General features: G+C 31.0%; 1 protein-coding gene across 1 annotated transcript in view; it reads left to right on the top strand.

Moving 5' to 3' along the window:
- Positions 1–14957, top strand: part of LOC136796982 (dynein axonemal intermediate chain 4-like) — a 52573-nt gene that overhangs the window by 14714 nt on the left and 22902 nt on the right. Inside the window, exons 6-7 of the mRNA XM_067052257.1 lie at positions 10483–10650; positions 12169–12263. Of these exons, the coding sequence (XP_066908358.1) occupies positions 10483–10650; positions 12169–12263 (263 nt within the window). The remainder of the gene's footprint in view (positions 1–10482; positions 10651–12168; positions 12264–14957) is intronic.

Genomic DNA, 14957 nt, shown 5'->3' with positions numbered 1-14957 from the left:
AAACATAATATGTTTACTAGATACCAATGAGAGCTCTTCATAAAATATGATAACCATTGAATAAATAATATATTAGGAGATGATACACGCCTCAACGCTATTTAAATGAACAAAGTATTTATTTACAATTTAATATATTAATGAATAATATAATAAAATAACCATGATTTATATTGATTGTCTTGTCATAAAATATCGTCATACCATATATGAATACCTAGATGAGTGGATGGGAAGCTGCAGGGTCTGATGCATGACGTCATATGTGGTGATGTTCAAGCAGAATCTGATTAGAGGTTCCTCTCATTCAATATGGTGTACTCGAAGTGTCCTCCTTTTCTTTTCTTCTTCTTCATTGGCTTCTCGTGGCTCCACCCTCCAACACCTTTCTCATGACTGATACCTTTTCTTATAAATATAAAGATAATGATAAAAATAAGTTCATAATATGAGTACATTGTATAAGTTAAAATGATTTACAAATTAATTTGTTTTGTGCTAAAATTAAAACTAGAGTAGGTACGTTCCTGTATACTTTTCAATTCTGACATTTGTATGTACACTAAAAATTTAAATGGAATCTTTAACTATTTCGGATTCTTCTAGTAAATAATAGGATCGCAAACGATTTCTTGGTCTTTAAACAATTTCTGCATCAATTGCATTACTAAGCCAAACTGAGCATTTGAATGTTTTCAGAACTATTAAATAAAATAAGCCTAAAAATATACATAAGGATAAACCAAAAAGACGATCTTTTATTTGTTGGTCTTGAAAATTGTCTTGTAGTGTCCAGTGCTACGGTAAGGTTGAATCCTCTACGAACAAAGGCTTCATGTAATCCCAATATCTAAGCGGCATAACTCTGACGACCGTCTTCGGCTAAAGCAATAGTGAACTTTATTACATGTCTTGAAGCTGGGAGGCTTAGGGCGGCCATTCAAGTGAAAGGAGGTATTGCCCGTTATTGAAAGTTAATTAGTTTTCAAAATTACGGAAGTAAACTATATTTTTTCCAATTTATTGGTTTTAATAATATTTTTCGGTTTATTAAACATTTCTTTATCGTGATATTTCAATACAGTTAAACCTTCATAGAAAAAAGTGAACGAGATGAAAGTGTGCTTACTAAATTAGAGTTATTTATTTATTTTATATTTTTATAGTACTTAAAATATCTGGTATAATAACAACTAAAGAGGATCAAAGAGTAATATGCTCGAAATATGCTTTTTTTTTTATTTTACATTTGCTTTTTGATATATAATTGCAAAGTTGTGCTTCATTAGATTACTTCCAACGATATCCCGACTGATATACTTGAATAGTGTGAAAGTGTAATTTTTTTCAGGAGTACTACATCTGAGTGGCAAGTCCCTATTGCTCTTAGTAGCATGTTGTATATGAGAATTTCGTTAGTAAGTGATAGTTTATTGTAGTATATATTTACAGAGGCAAAACACTTGGGGATGGACAGATGACTGAACTGAAACCTATTTAAACGACTGGTACATCAAAACAATAAGCTATCACTTACTAACGAAATTCCAATTTACAACATGCTACTAAGAACAATAGGGACTTGCCACTATTGTTCTTAGTAACATGTTGTATATGAGAATTTCGTTAGTAAGTGATAGTTTATTGTTTTGATGTACCAGTCGCTTAAATAGGTTTCAGTTCAGTCATCTGTCCATCCCCAAGGGTTTTGCCTCTGTTTGTTTTGGAAATGAGAGGTTGTAGTATGGAAGTGTTAGCTCAAGGCATTCTAAACGTCTAACGTCATGAAAAAAGAACCGTATACATTTTTTTATTTTTGTTAAAACACACAATATTTCTAAATAATTTTGTTTTAGCTCCATTTCTATATATTTTATAGAAAGATGATCCCATTCATATTTGTTGTTTAACTTTTTTTTTTTTAATTGAATTCGCCATCACTTTTTGTATTAATAGGTTTTATGGATTTTTAAAAACAAAATTACTTAAAATTAGGTGAAGTTATTTTTTTATTTATTGAAATTTACAACTGTAAATAATTATACATTTAGTTAATTTGATGTAAGTTATTATGGAGTGATACAGGCGTATGGAAAAAATACACATAGGTAGCGCTATAAAAGTTAAATTTAATTAAGGAATATGATGATATGAAAAATATTAAAAGGTAGATGTGATTCTAACTTGTTTTTCAACGATGGCAGAATTCCTTGGATCCCTATATTGTTTTTATTTATAATTATAATCAAAATGATTACGTGAAGAAAAATAATTAAACCAATATTTTTTTTAACATATAATAATATAGTCTTACGAAATTCTTAAAAATTGATTATTAAGATATTAAAAAAATTGAACATACAATAAAATGATGATACCTCATATTTCTCGGTTTCTTAATTAGAAATCTGAAGACTATGAGCGTGTTTGTATTTCGATTACGGATCCTGTGATTTATACATGAAAGTATATAAATAGAAATTTATTAATTTCTTTTAATCACATTATGCTCAATTACTAAAAATAAAAAACACTCAAGAAATTGATTTTTGAAAAACTCTATTATTCTCAAATAAAACTTGAAAATTCCAACTATTTACTGAATTGCTGCTTCCTTGGTTATTTGAATTGTGAAATAGGCAAGAATGGGTCTCGTCGCCACTTCTCCGATTCTGAGAAAATATAATTACTGTTCAGTTCTCATTACCTTTTAAAAGTTTCGAAGTTTTCCATTCCAACACTGCTCCATATTAATTGATATTGTGCTTTGTACTGCCTGATATTTAATCGGGATGCCAAAAATAGGTTAATTAATTAATTTATATATTGAGTCCTAAAAAACTATTAGAAAAAAACTATGATTAGAATCTTTTCCAAAAGCTATTTGTGTGTTTACCAATTAAATACCTTTACGTTTATAAAATGTTGTTACCAGTAATTATATAGCATAATAAAGGGTGGTATATAGTATATAAACTACATAAAGAGATTAACTATTTATTTACAATTTATTACTATGATTAAAATAGTTGTAATGATTCAGATAAAGGTTGCCACAAAATATAGATTATTACATTACTACTTATTGGTTAATTTCATACTTATAGCTGCTGATGCCGTGGGATGTAGTTGCGTAGGTGTCGTTTTGTCGTTCATAAGGGATGTCCAGATCTAGTGGCCCTTCTCACGACTTCATCTGGTCGAAGTGCATCTTGCTCTGCTCCAACTTCTTCTGCTGCTCTCTCAAGCTTGGGGTACTGTCTCGTCTAAGTCCTCCTATTGGCTGTCTCCGTCTGTCTCTTCAATGCCCCCTTTTTCCTGGTCTCGTTACCCTACTCTTTTTCTCCAACTTCCGTTTTAGGGCGTTACCTTATTTTTGAATCTCCTTTCTCATTGGCCATCGGTGACTGAACGCTCACGAGGTCCCCTCCTCAGGACCGAGAATGGATAAAAAATTTAACATGTCTAGGAAGGGCCTGCACCTGCTTAATTTGATTCCGATCCCTCGTCAAACCTGTCATTTTTGTTAGAACACTAAACGGTTAGCCAATCTAATTTTCTCAGGGGACTCTGGTAATGTGACAAACTTAACACAAATGTTTTCATATCCGGGGACGCAGTAAGTGGTTCGTCGGAAGGCTCCTACCCTAACCAGATATCGAGAACTGATGGTAAAAAACCTCAATAAACGACACATTGTAATAATGGCTAATGTCTCGATACATAGCAATTGCTTCATTTAAATATATTAGTGCTGTAAAATAGCCTTTAAGATTTATGACAGGATTAAAACAAAAACTTTTTTAAATTAAAAAAAATAAGTTGCTTTATATGAAATTTTTGAGAATTTGAAATAAAAATAAAAAAAATTGAAATTTTTAATAAAGGATCAAAGCGACATGATAATACCCAATTAAATGGCCTATTATTTTTTCGGCTAAGACTCTCATTGGAGTCATATACTGCCTGGATCTATTGTTTGATATGCCTTGTCTATTATTATTGTTTGATACGCGTCTATTGTTTGAAACACCTATTGATTCTTAAACAATTTTACGCCTATTTACTAGCAACTGACCTCTTTACTTCAAACCTGACATAGCTATGACATTACTAGTAGAGCTAGTCCAGACTTATAGGATTCTCTAGATACCCTTTGTGATACTAAGGAATCGAAGGTCGAAAGGAAACAGTTGTAATTTAAATTAGATTAAATAGTCTTCCGTTTCACAAAATTCCGAGAGAATGTGAAGTGCTACTTTTCTGACTATCCGCTTTTCGGAGGCAGTTGACATAAACATGTATTATCATATATTTCTATACGTTCCTTATGGGAACAGACCTAATTTTCTTGAAAATTTATCATATACTTATCTAAATTAGAGGCTAGATATCATAGATTTCCCTGCCATGTTATGGTAGATGTAATTAGGTATAACCCAACTTTCGATATTTTTTCAAAAGGTATTGTATTCACCAATCTAGATAACTCTAGATGAAGGATGCCTGGGTTTAATATGTTTTTAAAACTATTTAAATAATTATGAGAGATAGTTGAGTACGAGATATAGCTTTTTAAAAAGCAAAATTTCTTAAAAATGTACTAAAACGTACAGATGTTTATTAGCACTCAAATTAAAGCTAGTTTAATGGACTATAAAGAATTTTATGACCTTTAGCTTCGTAGGAATAGCAGTTTTCATGATATTTGCTAAAATTAATTGATTTATAGTTGTTCGGACAATAAATTTGATTTATGAAAAACTTTATTTCAGAAACCATTGGACGTACAGATGTCTGCCTGCGCTCAAATTAACGCTAGATAAATTTACTACAAAATAGTTAATTATATTTATCTTTGTAGGAGTAGTAGTTTTTATATTTGACAAAATAAACTCACAAAATGTTAATTTCTAGTTGTTCGTATAAAATGTTCGATTTTTGAAAAAATATATCTCTAGATCCATAAGACGCACATATGTCTGTCAACACTCAAAATAAAGGAATTTAACTTACTATAAAGTAGTTTATGACACTTATCTTCGTAGGGGTACTAGTTCTATGATACTCACATATGAATATAAATTTGGCAAATGAAAATTGTCCGAACAACTAAAATTCAATTTATTTGAGCAAATTTCAAGTAAAGTATTACTCTTACGAAGATAAATATCATAAACTATTTTATAGCTCATTAAACTAGCTTTAATTTGAGTACTAATAGACATCTGTACGTCAAATGGTTTTTGAGATATAAATTCACTAACTACTGATCTTTTAGTACATCCCATACAACATTTTTATGTAATGTTTGCTTTTTAAAAAGCTATATTTCGAAAACTATTTAACGTAAATAACTCTATTAGAGCTAATATTTCAGCAAATTTACTATTCTTTAAATGACGCTCTCTTAGGTTTTCTTGTGTTGTTCCTACTTTTTATGATATAGAGCTCCGAATGAAAAATTAGTTTTTTTTATCGCTTTGAAACAGCGGCCATTTTTTATTTCCCCTACCTATACTTGGCCGACTCATCAGTTTTGACTAGAAATTATACATAGTTTTCATTAAAGTAATCAAAAATTGGGGTGAGATAACTGCCTTTTCTCTCCTCTTGGGCTCTTGTACTATTATATGAGGAGAAGATGGTTGGGGGTGCGGTCGAAATAAAACACAAATTAAGTTGAAGTAACTAATTTAATTGTGCCAACATTTCGGCCAGAATTTCTAGCCTTCTTCAGGACTAAGAACAGAACAAGATAACAACCTATGAATACAGAAAATATAAACATAATAACATAAAGTAAATAATTGTACAGAATGGAATTAATAAAATAAAGTGATGAAAGAAGTAGAAAATAAAATGTATACATACGTAATTTAATAAGTAGGTAAAATAACATAATTAAGGAAATAAAATAAAAATGAAGTATATAATGCAAAGAAATATGAATACATTAGTTTATTAATTATTTAAAAATTAAAATTATGGAAAGAAAAATAAAATTGAGAGAAAGAAAATATATGTAACAACTGAAATATGTAACAATAATATGAGATTAAACAAAAAAAATGAAAATAAAATAAAATTGAAAACAATAATTTTTTTTTCTATTCATTTCTTTACTCAAATCAAGTTAGGCCCTATGATCACACTAGGTTTATTACAAATATTTTCTTTTTTAAATTAAAATTTACTTTAAAGGGAGCTCATAAATAAAAACGTGATACTTAAAAATACTGTAGTATTGTAACATAATACTATTATGTTGTTCTACTGATTTTACAATTTACATCTGGTTGCCGTTCCTATTTTATGATAATAATATTATAACTTATCTTGGGTGTTGGATGTATCTTCCTTGTAGCTGTGGTCTCTGCTTCCTCTCCTTTACTACATCATCTCCATACATTTCAGCTTTGTTCCTTCTCATCGGCTTGACTGGGTGGTAGAGAGAAAACTGTGTCTTTGACCAGAGGTATTCATTCTCGATAATGTTTATGAAATGACCAAAAACAGGGAGTATTCCCCTTCTGGCTTTGTGGAAGACAGTTATGAGTCCGAGAAGTATTCACCATCCAATGGAAGATAAATAGGAGAAGGAATGTAAGGGAACCTAAGGCCGGCAGATGTTCAATTCAGCAACATTGGCAATAATTTGAATATTAACGTTTATTTTATGTGCGCAGGTGTACTCCGAATGGTGAACTACTTCTTTTTTCCATAAAAAAAAAATCCAATAAGTTTTCAAATCAACTTCTTCAATAAAAGGAAGATAAACCACAATAAATCATTTTAAATCAGGACTAAAAAAGAATGAAATGAAAAAAATAGTTTTATTCTTGGATAAATATCCTATAAAAAATTGTTACAAACTAGGATTAATTGTGTGGCAAACATCTAGAAAGTTTCAGTGTGCATAAAATTACATTGAAACATCAAGTTAAATTGCAATTTATATGGCAATCAATATATGGCTATATACATTGGTCACATTGATCCGGAAGTTGGGTTATTACGAATTCCAAAATGAGCCTGCTCATAAGGCGAAGGATTTGTTGAAGAAGACGGTTCTATAGAAAATGGAGTTGTGAAATAAAAATAATATATATATATATATATATATATATATATACCCACATAAATGTTGTTGTAAATTTGAAGGAATGGTTAAGGCTGTTCTGAAAAATTTATTTAATGCCGAAGTTTCTACCACAACCATAGGTCTTCATCACGGCTAAAAATAAAAAGTTGGAAAAGAAATATATTAAGAGTGGAAGAGTGATTTAAAAAGAATGTGGTATATAAACTATCAAAAACTGAAATAAGTAAATAAAATAATAAGGAGGATAAAGGTAAATTAAAGATTATTAATTAACATTCTGAAGAGCAGTGAACTTGAAAATAGGTAAATGTAATGTAATATAAATGTGCGTCACAATCTTGAAAATAGGGGCCTCCGACATAATAAACAAAATATAACTTCTATAACCATTATTTTTTATTGCACCGCTTAATAACCGAACTAATGAGATAGTGATGCTTAAATTAAAAGCGGCAAAGAGGGACTTGATGAAGTTATCATTTTGAGCCTGCAAATGACCGCTAAGAGGTAACGAAGCAGATTGGCACGGCTTAGGCACCCACTTGGAAGTACTGGAATTAATTTGTGGCAGCCGCCGTGGAATTAATCTCCTCAGGTAGGCTAGGAGGCTACTAGCAACCTGTTGACATTGTTACAATTTAGGGCGCTTTAAAATAATTTTTAGAAACGGTGAGATGCTGGAAAAAATTAGAAATATCAGGGTTATATCCCAAGGTTTGAGCAAAATTGGTAGGAAATAAACCTGAAATTAATAATGAATAATGAGGAAATATCAGGGTTATATTCCAAGGTTTGAGCAAAATTGGTAGGAAATAAACCTGAAATTAATAATGAATAATGAATAATGAGGAAATATTAGATTAAAGTTAAAAATAAAAATCAGGCTGACAAACAGTTGTAAATTTAACAGCATAGGTTATAAAAAATGGTGGCTGTTTCAAAACCTTAACAAAAAACACTAATTTTTCATTTGGAGTTTTATATCCTAAAAACTACCAACAGCACTAGAAAATATAAGATTAGTATTTAAAGAAGAGTAAATTTATTAGCACTAAAAGAGCTATTTTCGTCCACTAGTTCTCGAGATATAGATTTTTAAAAAGAAAAATTTCCTAAAAATCTACTGAAAGATTAGTAGTTAGTTAATTTATTTTGAGAATTCTATATCTCAGGAACTATGTGACGTACATTTGTCTATTAGCACTCAAATTAAAGCTAGTTTAATGGACTATAATGAAGTTTATGAACTTTATCTTCGTAGGAATAGTAGTTTTATGATATTTACTAAAATAACTTGATTTATAGTTGTTCGGACAACAAGTTTGATTTATGAAAAACTTTATTTCAGAAACCATTGGAGGTACAGATGTCTGCCAGCGCTCAAATTGAAGCTAGTTAAATTTACTACAAAATAGTTAATTATGTTTATCTTTGTAGGAGTAGTAATTTTTATGATATTTAACTAAATAAACACACACAATGTTAATTCTAGTTGTTCGTATAATATGTTAGATTTATGAAAAAATATATCTCTAAATCCATAAGACGCACATATGTCTGCCAACACTCAAAACAAAGGAAATTTAACTTACTATAAAGTAGTTCAGAAAGATCAGTAGCTTTCAATACGTCTCATACAACATTTTTGTGAAATGTTGCTTTTTAAAAAGATATATCTCGAAAAGTATTTAACGTAAATAACTCTATTAGAGCTTATATTTTAGCAAATTTACTTTTCTTTAAATAATGTTCTCTTAGATTATTTAGTGTTATTGTTGGTAGTTTTTAAGATATAGAGCTCCGAATGAAAAGTTTTTTTTTTTATCGCTTAGAAACAGCCGCCATTTTTTATCCCCATACCTATACTTGGCAGACTCATCAATTTCGACTATTAACTATACATAGTTTTCATTAAAGTAATCAAAAATTGGGGTGAGATAACTGTCTTTTTTCTCCTCTTGGGCTCTTGTACTATTAGGAGCAATCAATGTTGACAACCGTAGCACCAAGTCCATATAGAGAGAGAGAGAGAGAGAGAGAGAGAGAGAGAGAGAGAGAGAGAGAGAGAGAGAGAGAGAGAGAGAGAGAGAGAGAGAGAGAGAGAGAGAGAGAGAGAGAGAGAGAGAGAGAGAATAAAATATGTAGGGAATTCACTACTGCATAATTTAGTATGTGTTGATACTAAAAAAAAAACATGGTTGTGATACTATGAGGGGCATGGGAAATAAATCAAGATTGATTTTTTTAGCCTTTTTTAATTTTTTCTTTATATTTACGCTGAAATTTAATACGTAATCTACAAACAAAAAAATCCTAATTTTCAAAACTTCTCTAAAACTGTGAAGTTAAAATTCCAATTGGAGTTGACTGTAAATATAAGTCATATTAAGTAATACATATTTGTTTTTCAATTTCATAGCACTATTATTTATGTAATAAAGAACGTAGCTAAAACTCTATATAAGTTTGGAAAGCCGGTTTCAGCCCCATGTAACTCTAATTTCGCCCGGAACAGATCAGGTAGGAAGGAATACGTCAATAGTGATCTAATCAGTGGTAACCTATAGCTTGAGGCCTCTACCCTCTGATGAACTCCCTCGAATTGGAGGCAGTTGATTGGTTGTCATAGCGAATTTAGATCTTAACCCGGGAAATACTATAACGGAATTGACTGTTTGAATCCTTCTGCAAAGCTTATAGCTGGTCTTATGTTTAAATAATTGCTAGAACTACAGTTTAGTGCTTCATAATTTCTGGATGCTATCGGATAATTACCAATTATCCAAAAAACTTACGTTGGATGATCCGAATCAACTGAGTAATTGACTTAATCAATTAGCTCTAATTGGTAGGTGGCTGATTACTACCTAAAATGTATTTATGTGTTTACCACATAGTAACCAGCTATCTCATCTGTCGTCTGAATTTCTGGGTCTAAAATAATTTATTTTTCTGCTATCCTGGAATCAATAATATTGTGGAAAAGGGCGGTAATAGTAAATTATTAGAGGTATTTTTTTACATGAAAAATCGTAAAAATTCAAATTCATAATGCCGCGTTTTGTAGTATACATAGATGGTCCTTGGCCGGATTCCGTTTCCTAAAAATTGAATTAAGTCGAATAGGACTTAAAACAAATCCTCGACAATCATTCGTTTATTCGTCCAACTTCATATCGCGGTTTTTAATTGATTTATTTGAATAGGCCTACAATAAATGATAAAATAACAATTTAGGACGATCTACATTAAATTCTAATAAATTAATTTACTTTGAATTATTTTTTTATTGTTAATAATAAATTTTTTATGTTAACTAGTGCATGGAAAAGAAAAAAAATGCCAGTTATATGAATAATTTCAAAATTTTATTATAGGTTCAACAACGGAGAGAGTAGCTACATGTGAAGAGGAAAAAGAGGACGAAGAAGAAACGAAGTCATTAATTAGGAAGTTTCAACAAGCCGCAATGATTACCTGCCGTGTCTTGTCTTCCAATTCCTTTGAATCCCAGCAAATATCATTTTCGAAGAAACATCAGCCAAGTAAGTTAAGAAAACCTCTAATAACAAAACATAATTAATGTTTCTTTTTTTTTATTACTAAGAATTTATTTTGGTTCCTTCGAAAATGAGCCGTACTCTTACATTTTCAATAATAATTATAATTTTTCGAAAGTAAATTGAAGAATTTAATTTTCTTTGCTCAATGTTCAACGAAACCACACCAATACACTTCTTTACGGTTAAATAATAGGATAATGAGTTGGTGTGTTATATGTTACTGTTTCTAGTTAAACTTCTAACTCTGACGAGCCACTTACCAGCCCTCAAGATTGGCAGCCGTTGTTTGTTAATTTTCTACAGCTATATATACACATATTTTTTTTTTATTTTCGTGATTGGATAAATAATAACTACACTACTGAAAATGCCTTAGCCTTAGTTTTACTTTAATAATTCTTGGTAATTTGGCTGTTTTTAAAGAATTATATAGAATGAAATCATGAGCGGTACTTGCAGAGGTGAAAAATGTAGACTGACAGAGATAGATATGCAGATAGGTGAATTGATGAAGGTAATAGATAGAGATGATGAACTAGATGTGAAATAAATTGAAGATAGGTAGAACAGACTGGAGATAAGGGAAATTAGGTGAAAAAAAGAACTGATACACTAAAAAAAAATTGATAAAAACTGTCTTACAGTGTCCTGTTTTCTATAATCCGAAGAGGTTGCCACTGCAGTAGGTAGGAATCACCTCTGCTAACAATAACTTACTTAAAGATTTTTATACTACTAAAATAAATTTGTAGAAATCTAATGGCGCATGATTTAAGGTGGTAAGCAGGAAAATTAGTGGAAAAAATAAACGTAATTAAGGAAAGGAAAGTGAGTTGGGAATTTATCAAATTGTGGTAATAGATAAAAAAATGACCTAAACACAGAACTATCTTCTAAATTTGTTTCTAATACAAATTAATTTTTATGTAAATAACGATTTTGCAAGTGATATTCTCTCTAAAATAATGCCACCTGGACCTATAAAGAAAGAAATAATCAACTTTTTATGGAATAATAGGAAATGTTAATATAATAAGTTTTTTTTAAAGGTTTAAGCCTCCGCCACACACAAGGCAGTCTGTCGCGGAAAGCAGCGATCTGACCGAGGCAGTATTACGGTTATGTTGCAGCATATCGGTCCGACAGAACTCGGTCTGCCACCGACGATCAGTCTTTGTCCGAACGACACACGATCTACTTATATAAATATACAGACTGCCCGCGTGACCACCCTACTGCTGTCTATATCTCCAAATGAAAGGACATTATAAAAATATGTTAAAGAAGGCTGAAGCGTTTTAATAAAGAACAGCAAACTAGATTAACTCTTATTAATTAAGATATCGCGTTACCACTGGACTGCTGTTCACCACGACAAACTGCCTTTTCTGTGGCCTGGCCATTGGGGTCGTTTTAAAACTAATATATTCATAATATTCAAAGGTAAATATTACGTTTTGGCTTTATTTTCAAGATTTAATTTTTATTGATGTTATATAGGTCGAGGGATTTCCTACAAAATGGATCTATTATGGACACTTCCAGGAGCTGATCTAGGACCTGTTAATACGATATGTTTTAATAACCATAACAGCGTGAGTTTAATTTAGACATTTATTACCATTATTATTGCTATAAAATATCTACAAATCTGTTGGTAAAATCAATTTATTAAATTTTTAAATTGCGTTTTATTGAAAAGTAAAAGAGAAGGATGGCATAAGCTGGATCTGCTATTAATTTATTAATCTCACTTAATTATTCTCTGGAAAATGCATTTTCAGTCATATAACTTATCTTAAATATATCATTGATAATTAAGATATATTAACGTATTAAAATGCAAAGTTGAAACCCTTATAAGCATATCTCCTCTTAATGGAACTGAATTCATAGACTATTTCATTCCTCTAATTTAATTTGAAGGTTCGAAAAATCTTTAAATCCGCGGTAAAAATTCAAGGGTGAGGAAAAATAATTTAAATTCCAAAAAGGCACATCACTATTTCAAACACCACGGAAATATTCAATTAGGAGGAGCTGTAGAGCTTTAAAACCGCGAAATAAAATGCGGCATTAGTTGAAAAAAGTTAATATCTCCAAAATGCAAATCTGGAACACCAACTCAATTCTCATTCAAATAATAAGCTCTCCACATCAATTTAATCACAACTAGAAAAACATAAAAGAATGAGGGAGTTAAGAGACTGTAAAGTTGAGTTTTACAAAAACACTTATTCAATTCATATACAAATTTTCAACTTTCTTTTTCAGTTTAGAGAGATAGAGGTGTTCATAACCGCAAAAAAAAAAATATATAAATGCTGAAATTCAACTGAAAATATATCACCACTTCTATGCTATACTGTACAGTCGTGTATGCCTGGGTTAGGGTTTTTTTTTTTCTTCAACAAAACATTTTTTTTGTTAGCCTATTATTTTTATTTTTTTAAACTCAAATTACAAAAAGAATAAAAAAAATAGCGATCATTTTTCAAGTTCCATTCCGCATGTTAATGCGATAGAACTTGCTTGTGCATTATTGTAACTGTAGGTGTACAAATAATTCGTGTAATATGTTAAATTATTTATTATGATCCTGAGAGCGTGAAGACTAGTTGTAGTCACAATGGCCCGTTTGTCAAACGGCACAGTATGATTTCCACGAACCCAGGGATGGCCAATTAACTCTCTAATTAACGGTGGTTGTCCTATTGGAGCAGAACATTCTCCGTGACATCGGTCTTTTCCATTTCGAATCATGTTGCAACCACCGATCATCTGAAATTAGTTGAGATGGTTAATTTAACAGATTTAATCAGGTGGAGAATATTTAGGTTCTTTTTCCAATAGTTTGGTTTTAGTTCTAGTAAAATAGCTGTAATAACATATATTTTATACCTATAAAACACTTTTTTTTAAATTAATTCAAATTTGGATTTTAAAAATCAAAAATAATATGTTTCTGGTATATTTAGCTTTCAATTGCTCTATTGTTTAAGAAAGTTATATCTGTACCCTGATGAATACGTTTTTTTATGGATGAGGCGTCCTCCATGAGACCTTATGGATGATTTTATTTGTGACAAAGTAAGGAGCATTAAGGATTTCGTAAGGTAAGGATTGGATACGAGATGAATTCTCGACTCTGTAAGTCAAAACAGGCCTTTTAATGGTCCAGTAAATGTAAGCGAATAAGCAGAAGTAGACTGAGACCAGAAGACCAGGCTGCGTGCTGGAGGAGGCACCCGGACGGATGCAGGTGTGTAAGGTGCAGCCCCATCTAAAAGGTGCTCAACCAAGCACTAGGCTGCACCACGGTTGAACACCTATAAATAAATAATAAAGATAATTATTAGTGGCAGCGGCATGCATAATCCTAGCGCACTACCCCACTGCTCCGAACCCCGTATGGCAGAAATGGCGAGATAGAGGGAATAAAAAAGATCTTGTAAATGAGTCTTTTGTAACTAATTGAAGGTTTAGACGGTTTGTCTAGTAGGTGTTGTCGGATTCGAGGAGCGGTATCCTGTCTTCTCAGTATGAGGAGTCAAGTTATAAGTTAGTCGTTTTTCGAGTCTCAATTAAGTATCATTAACGAGTTAGCTGCCCGATATGATAATATAGACATAATTAATTTGTACTCGCCAGTTTAAAAAGCGTACAAGTATCAGCGTAGTACCTAACAAAGCAAATATAATATAATTTATTATTTCGCTTCTATCAAATCAATTTAAAAGAAAAAAGAATAACCTGCTAATTACCGTAAATAAATAAATTTCCTCTTTACTTGAAAATCATAATTTATATCATTCCATATAACAAATTTTGTTTTAGTTATTTCACATTAATTTTATAAAATTAGATTATTTCAATCATAATAAGAATTTAAGCCACTACAACCCATGAACAATCAAGGATTCAGTACTTTGAAAGGAAGTTTTTGGAAATACGGTTATACAAGGAGATGATCTATTTTTCAAAATTAAGTTTAACCGTCAGATTTTGCTCCAATTAAATGTACTCACGAAGCTGGGTGGGTTGGAGGAGGGCCCTGAACCTGAAGGGTTGACTCAGAAACAGAATAAATACTTACCTACCCCAGCCGGATTCGAACTCGGGTCCTTGAAATTAGTAGACAGTACCTTACCACTAAACCATCCCGCCCTTTACATAATTTTAATACTTTTGCAGTTGTTTAAATCTAATTTTTTTATTTTAATTTTTTATGTACGTTTGTAAATTTTAGTTATAGTTATAACTATATTTAGTTGAGGATAATTCTCTTA

Source organism: Halyomorpha halys, unplaced genomic scaffold, assembly GCF_000696795.3.
Source record: "Halyomorpha halys isolate HHAL.00 unplaced genomic scaffold, Hhal_1.1 Scaffold664.1, whole genome shotgun sequence".
Taxonomy (NCBI): domain Eukaryota; kingdom Metazoa; phylum Arthropoda; class Insecta; order Hemiptera; family Pentatomidae; genus Halyomorpha; species Halyomorpha halys.
The sequence above is the reverse complement of the archived record's forward strand: the minus strand, read 5'-3'. Positions and strand labels throughout refer to the sequence as shown.